The sequence below is a fragment of the Condylura cristata genome, unplaced genomic scaffold, assembly GCF_000260355.1.
Source record: "Condylura cristata isolate star-nosed mole 26May11 unplaced genomic scaffold, ConCri1.0 scaffold00040, whole genome shotgun sequence".
In the NCBI taxonomy this organism is placed as follows: Eukaryota; Metazoa; Chordata; class Mammalia; order Eulipotyphla; family Talpidae; genus Condylura; species Condylura cristata.
The window spans coordinates 2859087-2872042 of NW_004567141.1; the positions used below are offsets into that span (position 1 = coordinate 2859087).

Here is a 12956-nt window from a genome sequence, read left to right on the forward strand (position 1 = left end):
GTGTGTGTGTGTGTGTGTGTGTGTGTGTGTGTGTGTGTGTGTGTGTGTGTGTGTGTGTGTGTGTGTGTGTGTGTGAAGAAAATGGATAAGGTGCTCCTGCGGGACCGCCTTAAGACAATGGCCCACACCACGAGGCAGCCGGGATGCCTCGGTCGCCATTGACTGACTGTGCAGCCATGGTCTGAGATGCCTTTGGAGTAGCTTGGATATTACACCAAGCACCTGCACGGGAAGTTGTATATGTGACCGACAGGCCCCTCCTGTTCCCCATAAAGCAACAACCCTTTGCCTCCCCCTGGACCTGGCGCCCCCTGCCTTTGACACATCATCAATCATGCTTGCTCATTACTGCTTATAAATAACAAGAGGGCTGCACTGCACAGCCTTGCCTCGCAAACCTGCTCCACGACTCGTCCCTCAGCATGTCCCAGGCACATGCTGTCGTGTTCTTGACCACCAGACACAACAAAAGTCATGCTGCCATTAACAGAGGTGGGAGCAGTTAACAGGGAAGACTCGGCCTGGGGCACTTGCTCAAGGCTGGGCTGGGCGTTGGCATCTGGGAACTCCTGGCTCCAAACGTGCTCTTGGCACATCAGGAAGCAGAGTGGCAGGAGCCTGTCTTGACAGCGGAAGGTCAGAGTGCAGCGCCGTGTTTCTATAAGTCCCCAGTGCTGTTTTGGGGTCAAGTTTTCTGCTTGCCTACAAGGTCCAAGTAGAAATAGCACAGAAATAAGTGAGAGTTTGAACCTACTGTTAAAGAAAAATGCTCTGCCTATGGATATAAATTTAGGGGTAAAGTTGATAGCTAAAAAGAAGGATCCCCAAGGACCCCGAGCAGGAGGCAATCAAAAGAAAGACGACAAAGTTGGGCCTTGGGACTTTGGTGCACTGAATCTGTAAACTGCGTTAGGTGATGTGACCACTTTAACAATATGTATGTTTCGTGTCCACAAACACAGGATATCCTTGCATTTCTTTGTGTCTTCTTTTATTTCCTTTGACAGTGCCTAGTAGTTTTCCTTGCATAAAACCTTCACTTCTTTGTTTATTCTTTGGTATTTTGGATATGATTATAAATGGGAGTGTTTTCTTAATTTCCTTCTTCTTATTCATGTTTGCATATAGAAGTGTGGCATATTTTTGCATATCAATTTTATGTCCTGCCACTTACTATCACTTCACTTGCTATCTCTAGCAGTTTTTTGGTAGTCTTTTGGGTTTTCTGGGTATATCATCATGTCATCTGTGAATAGCAATATTTTCACTTCTTTGATAATTTGGATTCCACTTATGTGTATTTTCTTACCTAAATTTTCTGGCTGGAGCTTTGGTGGAGAGTGAGTGGGGTAAATTCACTTTGGGAGGTGTGAAGTTGTAGGTGCAAACTTACACAATTATGTCATCTAGTGGAGAGCCAATAAAACTTTTTTTTAAATGTTGAACCTTGCCAGATGAGGTGACTTGGCACCTTCTGAGTCTGATGTGAAGAAAGCTTTCAGGATGCAGTTAGAGGAATATTTGCAACGTCACCAAAAGTTGCAGGATAGCCTTGCTTTTCTCTGCTGAGAGAGGAGGGTTGGCATGGAAGCCCGGGGAAGGAGGTGAAATATGGGGTGTAGTGAGAAATGGAGCAGGAACTGACCAAGAACTAGCAGAAAACTTGACCCCACCAGCACTGGAGACCTATAGAAACACGGCGCTGCACTCTGACCTTCAACTGTCAAGACAGGCTCCTGCCACTCTGCTTCCTGATGTGCCAAGAGCACGTTTGGAGCCAGGAGTTCCCAGATGCCAACACCCAACCCAGCCTTGAGCAAGTGCCCCAGCCAGTTTGCATCTCAGTCATGCTCCCTTCCTTCCATGCCAACCTCCTCACCTAGCAGGTCCAGGCTTAGCTCCCTGGTGGTGTTCTAACTCCACACCCAAAAGCTCTGGCCCAGCACCCGACCAGCCATGGAGCAGCTCACCTGCTCCATCTGCTGACCCAAGGTGAGATTTCCTCTCCCTTGGGAGCTGTTCCCTAAACCACTCAACAGCCACAGGAGAGAGTCCCTATTCAGACCTTGCTCAGTCATTCACTCTAGAACACCTACCAAGCTACCATTCTATGCTTGTGTAACTGGCACTATCTCAGGAACTAGGGATATCCCAGACGAGTCCTCTCTCTCAGAAGGCCAACGTCCAGTAAGGAAGACAGATATAAAATAGCCACAGAATTAAGGTACATTTTGCCAACAAACAAAAGTTCCATCTTACCTGGTGGGAGTTCCCTTGAGGCTCCTCTCCCTCAGCTCATCCCCACACATCTCCAGGTAGTAGCCTCCTTAAGGGAAGACACATTTAGGCCACATGTGTGTGATCATGTGGTTATTTTAGACATCAACTTATTTGTGATATTGCAAGGCCCCCTTCTCTTTTACCTTTCAAAACCAATCCAGAGAATTTCATTATTACCTAAATTGGGTAGAAGAACACACCCAAGAAGCTTAAACAAATATTCTTAGCTTCACTGCTAAGTGAATCTAAGCCAAGATCCCTGATGTTTTAAGTGGCAGCACTTCAGTTTTCACACTTAAGTAGAAACTTGCTCCTTTAACTTCCCCAAACACCAGACATCTACCCATTAGGGGGCTCCACAGTCATGCAGCAAACAGAAAAATCTTGATGCACATTGCATCTGGCCCACCCTACAAGTGTAGCGCTATATCCTTTGTGCCATATGAAAACCTCATTATGTGCTTGTAAAAAGACTAAGAGATTAAGGGAATGGGGTTTAAGGGGTTCGCTTCCCTATTCAATGAAAACAAACTCCAGATTCATAAAAATATTGGTGATAAATGACGGATGACCCCATGGGTATAATGCAAAGACTAATTCCCAGTGAGGAGCAGTGGTGCAGGCACTCGCACCTCAGCCACGGTCCCCCTCTCCCTCTGGCAGCCGCAGAGCTACAAGGACCCAGTTAACAGAGAGACCTGTCACCACGTATGTGGTTGGGACCAGGAGGAGCAGAGACCTGTGGTCAGTGGATGACTGGCATCACCAAGGGAGGCTTCTGGGAAAACTACACAAGGGACGGAAAAGTGGTGCAGGGGTGGGCTCTCACTCTAGGTTCTCTGGCACCCCTCTGCAGTGCCCCCTCTGTAAAATGGGGTAACAGTGCCTCCCCATGGGTTCCTGCAAGGGTCAAGTGGGGCCATGTGTATAGAAGCACCTGACCTCATTGCCCAATGCATGCAGATGTTCAAGGGATGATAATAAAGGATTTGAATAAAAATGCTGAAGATGAAGAAGGATGGCTCACAGGGATGACAAAATCAGAATTCAAAGAGGTTTCAACAGATTTAACTATGGAGAAACACTACCAATATGACACTAAATCAAGACTGACCAGAGTCCTGCACTTAGGTGGAAAAACGGGCCTGGCGAGGCATGATGGGGTGGAAGATGGGGGAGCAGCCACTGTAATGAGGAGACCCGCGAGCCCGCAGGCTGGCTGTGCTCCCCAAGGACAAGCCACTGCATTGCTGTTATTATTACAATGTGGCTTCAGAGCTGCACCATTTACATGGGTTTGATTTGTATCACCTTAACGATCAAAAAACACTATGGGGTCTAGGGAAGGAATTGCTGCAGTGAACTCTGAGCAAGGAGAGCCTGGATTGTTTGTTCACTTGCTGTCACCAGTTGTCAAAGGAATGTGCGCAACCTGGACGAACTCCTGATGGAAAACCCCAGCTCAGCACCAGCCTGTTCTAGCCACATGAACTTCTCGCCAAGCCAAACCTCAGTTTCCTCAGCTGTCCAGTAGGAACACTAGCTCCAGCCCACAGCTCGGTCTTGAAGAGTCAGTGAAATCACAGCTGTCACAAGCCCAACAGAATCTTCACAGAAAAAAGACCAGCGAGCAGTGTTAGAGCTCAGCCCTCCTTGTCAGTTCTCCACGAGTGAGTGTCCATGCTGTAGGCCGGCTGGACCCCAGGTGCAGCCCCTCCGGTCATCACCCTCACTCTCGACTCCCCCACACACCACACCACACCACACCACACCACACCACACCACACCACACCACACAGGGCACCTCAGTCGGGACACACCAAATAAGCCAGCACACTGGCCACCTGCCCAAGACAGGTCAGGGACAATGTGCAGCCCTCAAAGCTCGGGATTCTCACGTCTACAGGTCTCCTTAGTGCCTGCCCCTCACGAAGAGCAGGTCTGCCCACCAAGGGGGTCAGTGTTATAAGCTCACCTGGAACTTAGAACCTAGAAAGAAAGTCAGACCAAAAAAAATGTATATATACAGAGAAAGAAACACATAAATTAATCATTACACATGAGTACCACAGAAAAACTGAATAACAGAATTCAATGTAGGGTCTCCAGAAGGGTCCCGGAAGAAAGGGCCTGTTAGCTGAGCATGGCAGGATGAGAAATGCCCCTCCACTCAGGCAGCTGCATGGTCCTGGGGAACCAGAGGGCCCTGAGAGGGAGGTCCCTGAGAAGGGACCCCCCCAACTCCCAATTACACCTTACTCCACTGTAATTCCCACAGGAGTCTGCCCTGAGCCCCCAGCTCTGCTCTCCCCTACCCAGCTAATGACATGCCCCCCTCTCAGAGCCGGCTCTGCTAGTTGGGTCCAGCACTCAGAACAACCAGCTTGAAGAACCTGCCAGGTCAGAAACACACCTGGTCCTGCTTTTGTGTACTCTAAGCTTCTGGAAGGCGTGGAACATCCCAGAGCCACCCCACCCTGGGCCTTCTGCCCCCCACCCACTCGGAGCTTCCAGCAGTCCCGGAGCAGGGGAGGCCACAGCTGGGGCAGGCAGAGTGGACTGGGCCCCTGGGGGGTCCAAGTGCTAAGACTGTCCACCCCACTTTCTCTTCCACACTGCCTATTCTACATGAGGTGACAGCATAAGAGGAAGGACAATGACAGGAACAGACACCTCAGCAGACAGAAGGGCAGAGACAAAAATGAAAGGCTCTGAAGGAGAGAGGAAGGAAGCACAACAAAGAGAAGGAAAAAGAGAAACGAGAAAAGCAGTGGGGTGGAAGCAGAGAAAGGGATCAAGATGCTGGACAAAGAGAGATAAAGTGCGGGAAGCCGAACTCTGGAAAGACAAGCAAAAGCCAGGGCGCTCAGAAAAGGGTGGGCAGGAACTCCAGGGAGGAAGGTTTTCCCGAGTGAGCCAGTGAGGAGGAGTCCCCAAGGGGCGGGGCGTGGGGGACCAGCAGAGACCCACAGACCATATTTGTTTGACTGGGTCCCCACAGCGAGAAGGTCGCAGAAGCCCCTAAGGATGGGGGGAGGGAACACTGGAGAATGTCCTCCCCAAATCTACATGCATGGGGCATCTGCCAGTGGGTGGGGCCGTGGCTGGCCTGGAATCACAACAGAATTTGCCTGTGAGAAATCTGAATGGTAGGCAGGTTACAGCAGCATGAAGACGCTGGCATCTCCCACTCTGCATCAAATCTCCCAAGACCAGGGTGGGAAGAGCCTCCCGGGCCAGAATGGCTGCCTCTGAGCACCGGCCCTGAACTCTGCCCCATACACAGGAGGTGGCCCTTGGTGGTCTCCTCCCCACTGGCCCTGGAGACTCAGAGCCCATAGGAGAAAGAGGTGGGGATGAAGTGGACCATGACCCCGAGGTGGGCGAGCCCATAAAGTGCCCACTTTGACCTGTGCTATGAGTGAGACTGGCAAGCCCTCAATGCCAGGTTGGAAAGGAGTGGCTGTGGCTTGGGCAATGGGTGCGGGGAGAGGCCATGCTCAGCACCTGAGGGTGCCTTTCCTAAACTCCCTGTCTGAGTTTGAACAAATCATCTGCCCCCTTTGCATTCGGTTTCCCACAACGCTTTCAGTAGATTAGTGTTCTGTTCTGGAACCAACTGGAGTTTCATCTGGAGTCTTGTTCTCCCAGCTCACAATGTGGAAGACAGTGGACAAGGAACACTCCAGACCCTTTGCACCCCGAGTCCAGGGGACCCTGAGGATGTATCCCTCCTGCCAGGGGGTCCAGCCCACCTGCATGCACTTGGTGGTCACAAGGCTCTCCCCAGCCTGACCCACACTCCCTAGGCAGGGGGTGCAGGTGCCCAGGGGTGCCCTCCCGCCTACAGGAGTAAGAGACAGCAGCAATGATGGCAGCAGCAAGGAGAATAAGGACTCGCTGCTAGCTGTGGGGGTGGTCACTGAACTCCATCATGAGGCCTCGGACCCTCACACGCTTTAATTCACTTCATCCTCACAAGAGCCCTCTGAGAGGCTGTTAGTGTGAACATCACTTGGAATAATTCAGGGAAAATTTCTAGGGAGAATTCCTCAATCCCAAGGCCTCAGAGGCAAACGACACGGAATTTCCACTGAGAAAGCATTTGCCAGCTGCGTATTCTGGTTTTACCCCGATAATATATTTAAGATGGATGACAAGTAAATGATTCTGAGAAGGCAGTCATTCAGAGCGCGCAGTACTGCTGTCCTGAGGGGTCGTGGAGAGGGCCGGAGGACATCAGGAGTCCAAAGCGCCCTCCAGAGCCCAGCAGCGCAGGGGAAGGCAGTGTCCATGAGGCCTGGTGTCTGAATGAACGGCAGGACCCCCTGCTTAGGAGGGGCGCAAGCAGGGCCAAGAAATCTAAAGAGCGGCTTTTCCAGGGGGCCATTTCTCAGGACCTCACTAGTCGGCCCCTTTGGCTACTGCATCAGGAGGGGCCTGCCAAACTCATCCGCCGTCATCAGAGCAGGAGACACATGCGGGAGCTTGGGGATGTTCCCTGGCAAATCTGTGCCCAGCCCCCTGCACAGCCTCCAACCCACAGCAAGGTCAGGGTTAGCCAGAGTCTCCATGGAATCACGTCCTGTCCATTTGGGGTCACCACCTGGCGTGTGTGTGTCAGAGGCCCTGGGCCCCTGAGCCTTCTGGATAAACCAGTCCCTCCCCGCTGACATGTCCAGGTGGCCTGGGGCACGTGAGAGACGGACAGAGTGAATCTAGAGATCAGAGACACTGTCTTTGTTTATTTTTATTATGGTGATATGCTTCCTTGAAGGGACGATGGTGACAGTTCACGAGGATGTCAGGGTCACAGGCACAGTCTTCAGAAAGCCCAAAGGACTGTATACAAGGTGAGGCTGTAAACTTGCTTTGTTGTAAGAACATAAAACACTCTAAAACCAGACACAGCAAAAATACCCAAGTTGTGAGAAAAACAAGCCCAGGTCTCTGGCTCCTTCTATCCTCCCCCCCTTCCTTCCTAGTCCCTTGATTCCAGATCAGGAAAAACAGGACAGGCTCCTGAGCGCCCAGGGAACGTGTGTCCACTCCCTGACTGAAAAGAGAGATCCCCTCTGGGCAGGACCAGCCCCATGACCTCAGATCCTTGCCTGATGTCCCGTATCCGGCCTGGCAAAGTCAGGGAACAGGCGGTGGGAGGCTTGTGTGGACACAGCTGGGCTGCGCTCGGAGCTGCCCTCGGGCTCTGGGAGGACAAGGACACTGGATCCTACAGGCGCAGCAGCCATTGCAGACAAGCGCCAGAGCCACCTCTGGGCCTCCAACTGGGAACCAAGGCGACAAGGGGAACGCCGGCGGGATGGGGGGCTGCCAGGCGTCCCCAAAGCAGGGTGACAGAGAAGAGCGGAAAGGGACGCAGAGACCCAGCCCACTCGCTCGCTGGCTTAGTCACCGTGTGGCTATCACAGCAAACCTACAGGAGTCCAGGCGTTGCTGAGGAGCTGAGGACACAGAGACATGATGCCGGCACCTTCCCACCCAGGAGGAGAACAGACTCGTGGTCGGCAGCCCCGGTCCTGAGCGAGGGCCGCTTTCACAGACAGGGAGTCGCTGTGCCAGCACAGAGCAGGGGCTGGGCCAGTGCAGGGGCCGGGAGGGGCGGGGCGGCCGCACTCAGCAGGACGGGCACTCTGGGCACGCACGGGGCACAGCCACAGAGGCACCAAGTCCGCAGGGCCAAGCCTCGGCCCGCCTGGCGAGGAGGTGTGTGCCCGGGGCAAGATGGGCAGAGAGCACCGGGGCCAGGCTCAGAGGCCTGGGGGTGCCAGGCTCCCCCGTGTGAGGGGCCCCGGAGGGTGCAAGCAGGGGAGGAGCACACTAACCTGGGGGTGGTGGGCGGGCAAGATGGGGCTGGCAGGGAGGGGCAGGAGGTGGGGTGTCAGAGTGAAGGGGGACAGGGGAGGGGGCAGCAGGCTCAGAAGGAGCAGGGGCAGCCTCAGTGTTTGAAATGAGGCCAAGACTTAATGATGTCGTACAGGGCCTGCCCAGGAGACAGGGTACTGATCACGTCCCTGTGCCCCACCAGGAGGTAGCTGGGAGTCAGGTACCCCTTGTCCACAGCACATTCGATCAGGTCCTGGGCTGCCTGCAGCGCTGCGGCATTTGGTGGCCTTTCTGCAAAACAGTCACCCCATCGGTCAGCAGGATCTCCAGGGTCCCGGAGCAGCAGAGAGAAGCACCTAAGTCCAGTCCCTCGGCACCCTCCCACCACCACCCTAGCCAGCAAGTTCACAGACACTGGGGCAGCCAGGCACAGAGAGAAAATGAGTCCCGTGTTCCCTGATGGCTCCCTGTTACACTTCTTTCAGAAAGTTAAAAACTGCTCTGGACAGAGCGTCACAACACACTCCTCAGCAGGGGCTACGAGGCTGACATGGCCTCTGTGACTTGCACTGTTTGCCACAACGGGCTGTGGTGCTCCCTGGCCTTATTGCAACGGTGACCCAACAAGAAAATGCATTTGCCATCAGATCCATAAAAGGACCAAGTTTGCAAAAGCTATTTTTCTGTCCAGCTCCACACTTACCTTGGGTATGGCTACAAAAGAGGGAGCTGAGTAGGGAGACAGGTGTTATAGCTGCTAGGGACTCCCCGTGACATGCATCCTACTTTGAGCCCACTTTAAAATTAAAATGTTCCACTGACACTGGCAGGATCCATAAAGCTGCCGCTTTCCCCAAGCCCCCAGACGTCCCACGTGAAACTGTCTCGCCCAGAGACCCCATGTTCACCCCTTACCCATAAAGTTGCCCATGAAGGCAATTCCCAGGGCAAAATCATTGTGTCCGTAGCTGTGGCTGCCTTGGGTATTCCAGCCAACTCCTTCATACACACCACCATCCTCACCCACCAGGAAGCTAGGAGGGAAAAGTGTAAGAAGAGAAAGTCACTCTGGAAAGCAGAATTGGCTTCATTCACTCCTCAAATCAATTCACTCTTTCACCCATTTATCAAATGTTGATTGAATATCTCTTATGTGCCTGTGTACATGGAGATCAAAAAACAAACAATAAACCCCAGTCCCTAAACCCTTGAAGTGAAGACATACAATGATGAGAGTTGCTAACAGGGACTTCAGTCCACCACAACATGGCCTTCCCCCGCAGTGAGCGACAGAGGCTGACACCCCCAAAGCAGCCAGAGGCCTCCTTGACATTAGTCCACCAGGCACGTAGTTCTGTGTTACATGGACCTGGCAACGATTCTCTTCTTGAAACAGCCTCCTGCCTGGCTTCCACAAGCTCACGCCTGCCGATTTCCCTATACTTTGCTCCCCTTTCAGGTCCCTCAGCCATCCCACCTTCCTCTCCTCAGCATTCTGGTCTACCCTTCCTCTCTACACACTCAACACATTCCTCCTGAACAATCATCCACTCCCACAGCTTCAATTCCTACTTATTAAAACCAACCTGACCCAACAAACCCATTTCTTCCTGTAATTTCCCCAACCAGAAAACTACACGTCATCCTAAAATGCCTCCCTCTCCCAGCACTTTCCAATCGTTATTCCTGAATTTTCAACTCTACCTCCCACTTAGCCTTTCCAGTCCACTATTTCTCTCAATGCCAACTCCAGAGCACTGCTCCAGGTCGCCCTTACTGACGTCTGGGTGGTTGCATCAGCTCCTGCCCAAAGAATTGCTTTTTTGAACCCAATCCAGTGTTAAAATAGCCACAGTGGTTCTGCTAGAATACACACTCCATCATAGGCCAGGGCCTTCCAAATAACCTCCTGCTGATTTTCTAATAGAGTTAATCTCCCAGGATGAACTCCAGTACCCCCTGAGAAGCTCTTGTTCATCTCTTCAGCCTCACTTCTCATTATCCCTTTCCAAAATCGGTACTGGGGTATGAATCAAACTTCCTGTGGCCCAGAGATGTGTTCTTCCTGGCCCCGGGCCCTGCCTATGCCACACCCCTTTCCTGGAGCCGTTCTTCTCCTCCCTTGGTGCCTGACTTTTGCCCACTCCTACTCCCAGCTTGATGCTGCTCCCCCCAGAAGCCCTTCCCAGACACCATTCACTCCTCCCAGAGTTTTGTCAGATGAGAGCTGCTAACAGGGACTTCAGTGCACTGCAACATGGCCTTCTCCCTCCTAAGCTGACGCCCCCAAGGTCCTGGGCCTTGTCCAACACAGCGACATGCACACCGTGAACTGTCATCATTTGCTCACTGTCTTCTCTCTCATCTCCACAGCGGCGGAACTACAGCCATGTATATTTTGCTGGGCACAGGCACAGAGCAGATACCCAATAGGTATTGGTTTAAAAAATAGAAGCTGGCGAGTGGTGGGCACTCTCTTAATTATGGTCCAAGTCAGGGTTAGAGGTGACACATAGGAGGCCAAAGTGGGGAAGGAACCCCTGAGGATTTCAAAAGTCAACAACACTCATTGGTGCACACCTAAAATTTATATAATGCTATAGTGCCATACTGTTTCAATAAATATTAATTAACAGGGGCCTCCCTGGTAACCTAGAGGCTAAGGCTCTGCCCTAACAGCATGACGGCCCACCAGGACCTGAGTTTGATCCCCAGCTAGGGAGCTGATCCACATGGCTCAGCAGACCTCCCCTGTCTCTCCCGATGCCCCCTCAGCAGTGTGTTTCAGTAGATCCACCTGTTTTGTCCCCACTCTGTCTCTGGTGATCCCCTCATCCCCTCATCCCTTGATCTACACCCCAGTTCTTCTACACAAAAATAAATAAAATCTTCAAAAATAATAATAATAATAAAAGTCAAGAAACAGGGATTGAGACCCTTAAAACTGAATGCAACAGCAAAAGTAGCATTCCCTCATCTTCTGGAATTTTCCACTTAGAATTTCCAAATTTATAGTTAATTTTCTATTTTTCTGTACCAAATAGTCGCAGTGAAGTCAAAGTGCAGCGATAACTCTCCCATTTGTAAAAGCTATTTTTAAAATGGAAGTTGAGGAGAGGGGCAGTCAGCCAGAACAGCACAAATGCACATACAAATTCTCCCAAAGTGGGAGAGTAAGGTGGGCTGCGATTAGGACATAGATGGATAACTGAAACTTACTGTACTCTATTCCAAAGTCCTTTCTTTGAAAATCTGAGGTCTCTACCAAATAGTTTCTGCTTTTCCATTAGCTTCATGTGTCTCTTTATTATCAACCTGGCATTAAAGGAGCCCAAAGAGAATGTTTTGATTTTACTGTCTTCAAATAAATAAGGTATTATTGTCCCTATTATCCATTTTAAGAGTGGATTGGGTTGGAAAAGGCAACCCGCTCACAGAGAGCTATTGTGGTGACCAACACAATAGTTGAGGGTACCTGGAACAGGTACTGGAGTTGGCATTAACAAAAATGGAGGCCTTGAAAGGCTATGTAAGAGAGAGAACTGGAAAAAATCATGAACAACAATGGTCTCTGTTATTGTCCCTCTTGTGGAGATGAGACAAAAATAGGCCCACAGAAATTAAAATTCCCTGTATCTATAAAATGGCAAGTTTAGGATTGGGCCAGAAGCAAAGAGGGACTGAACAGGGCCTGTGTCTTGGGGTGGCGGGAAGGGATTACATAAAAATGCAGGACCTTTTGATGGCCTTCCACAAGGGTCTCCCAGTCTTGCTCCATCACAGCTGCTTCTGAAGTCTTCTTGTCAGTCTGCCCAACCGCCCATAAAGAATGTGCCTAGAACAACCCTTTAGGTATACTCTGAATGATATTCTGTCCAGTGACTTACAAGAATAAAGTGTAGCATCTAATATAATATACCTAGCACAAAGGAAGGGCTGAGAAAACATAGCCTCTCTTCCCTCAGCCTCCCTCATATGGCCCTGAAGAAAAGGCAGGCTATGCTTCTATCCATCCCACTTACTTATATCCAATGTCACAGAAGTTCCTGGAGTCCATGTGGTAGGATTGTAGATCTCGGACATAAAGCTGGCAGTCCATGGACACCGTGCAGGGTAACCCAACCGTGTGGATGATGATGACATATTTGGCAGGCAGTTTCATTTTAGGACAGTGTGTCTCTCTGGCTTCCCAAGTGGACCGCGTGATGATGTTGGGGCAAGCTATGGGGAGGTGAAGATCCAAGGGAAGTCATCTATACCCACATATGGACATCTCACAACTGCAGGCCTGGTGACCCCCTCACCAACAAACGCCACCCCAAACTCCAGCACAGCATGACATGAACTTAGTTGTGGGATTCTGGGAAAGCCCAGATAGTGATCACCTGGCTCAAGGGACTTGAACCAAAGAACAGAGTCAAAAATCTACATTAGTGTAGCAACTGTGAAAACTGTGTATGAGCTGAAGGGAAAGGACTGTTGGTCATACAGAGGGACAGCCATTTTATTCAAGAGATGGCAGAGACTGACGTGCTTGAATAAGCCTCACAAATATATGCAGGTCCTAATACATATGTATCAGGTCCAACATACAGAAGTCACTGGATTCTCTGTCCAAGGAGAGAAACACTTTGAAGTCTATAAAGAATTAAATAATTGTCATTCTTAGAAATAGAACCATCTGAAAGCAAGAAAAGCTGTATTTAGAGACATACAATTTTAAAAAACTTAATTTAAAAATACCCTTGAATCCAAGACAAGTTTTGCTTGAGCAGAGAGAGTTAAACTACTGAAAATGAGGCCCTCCCTGGTGGCGCAGCGGGTTAAAGCAC

At 50.8% G+C, this 12956-nt stretch overlaps 1 protein-coding gene across 1 annotated transcript in view; it reads right to left on the minus strand.

Annotated features, from left to right (window-relative positions):
• Window positions 1-8236: 8236 nt before the first annotated feature.
• Window positions 8237-12956, minus strand: part of LOC101632682 (peptidoglycan recognition protein 3) — a 7060-nt gene continuing 2340 nt past the window's right edge. The window contains exons 2-4 of the mRNA XM_012733252.1: window positions 12147-12345; window positions 9040-9158; window positions 8237-8415 (exon numbers count right to left, since the gene is read on the minus strand). Coding sequence (XP_012588706.1) covers window positions 8237-8415; window positions 9040-9158; window positions 12147-12345 — 497 coding nt within the window. The remainder of the gene's footprint in view (window positions 8416-9039; window positions 9159-12146; window positions 12346-12956) is intronic.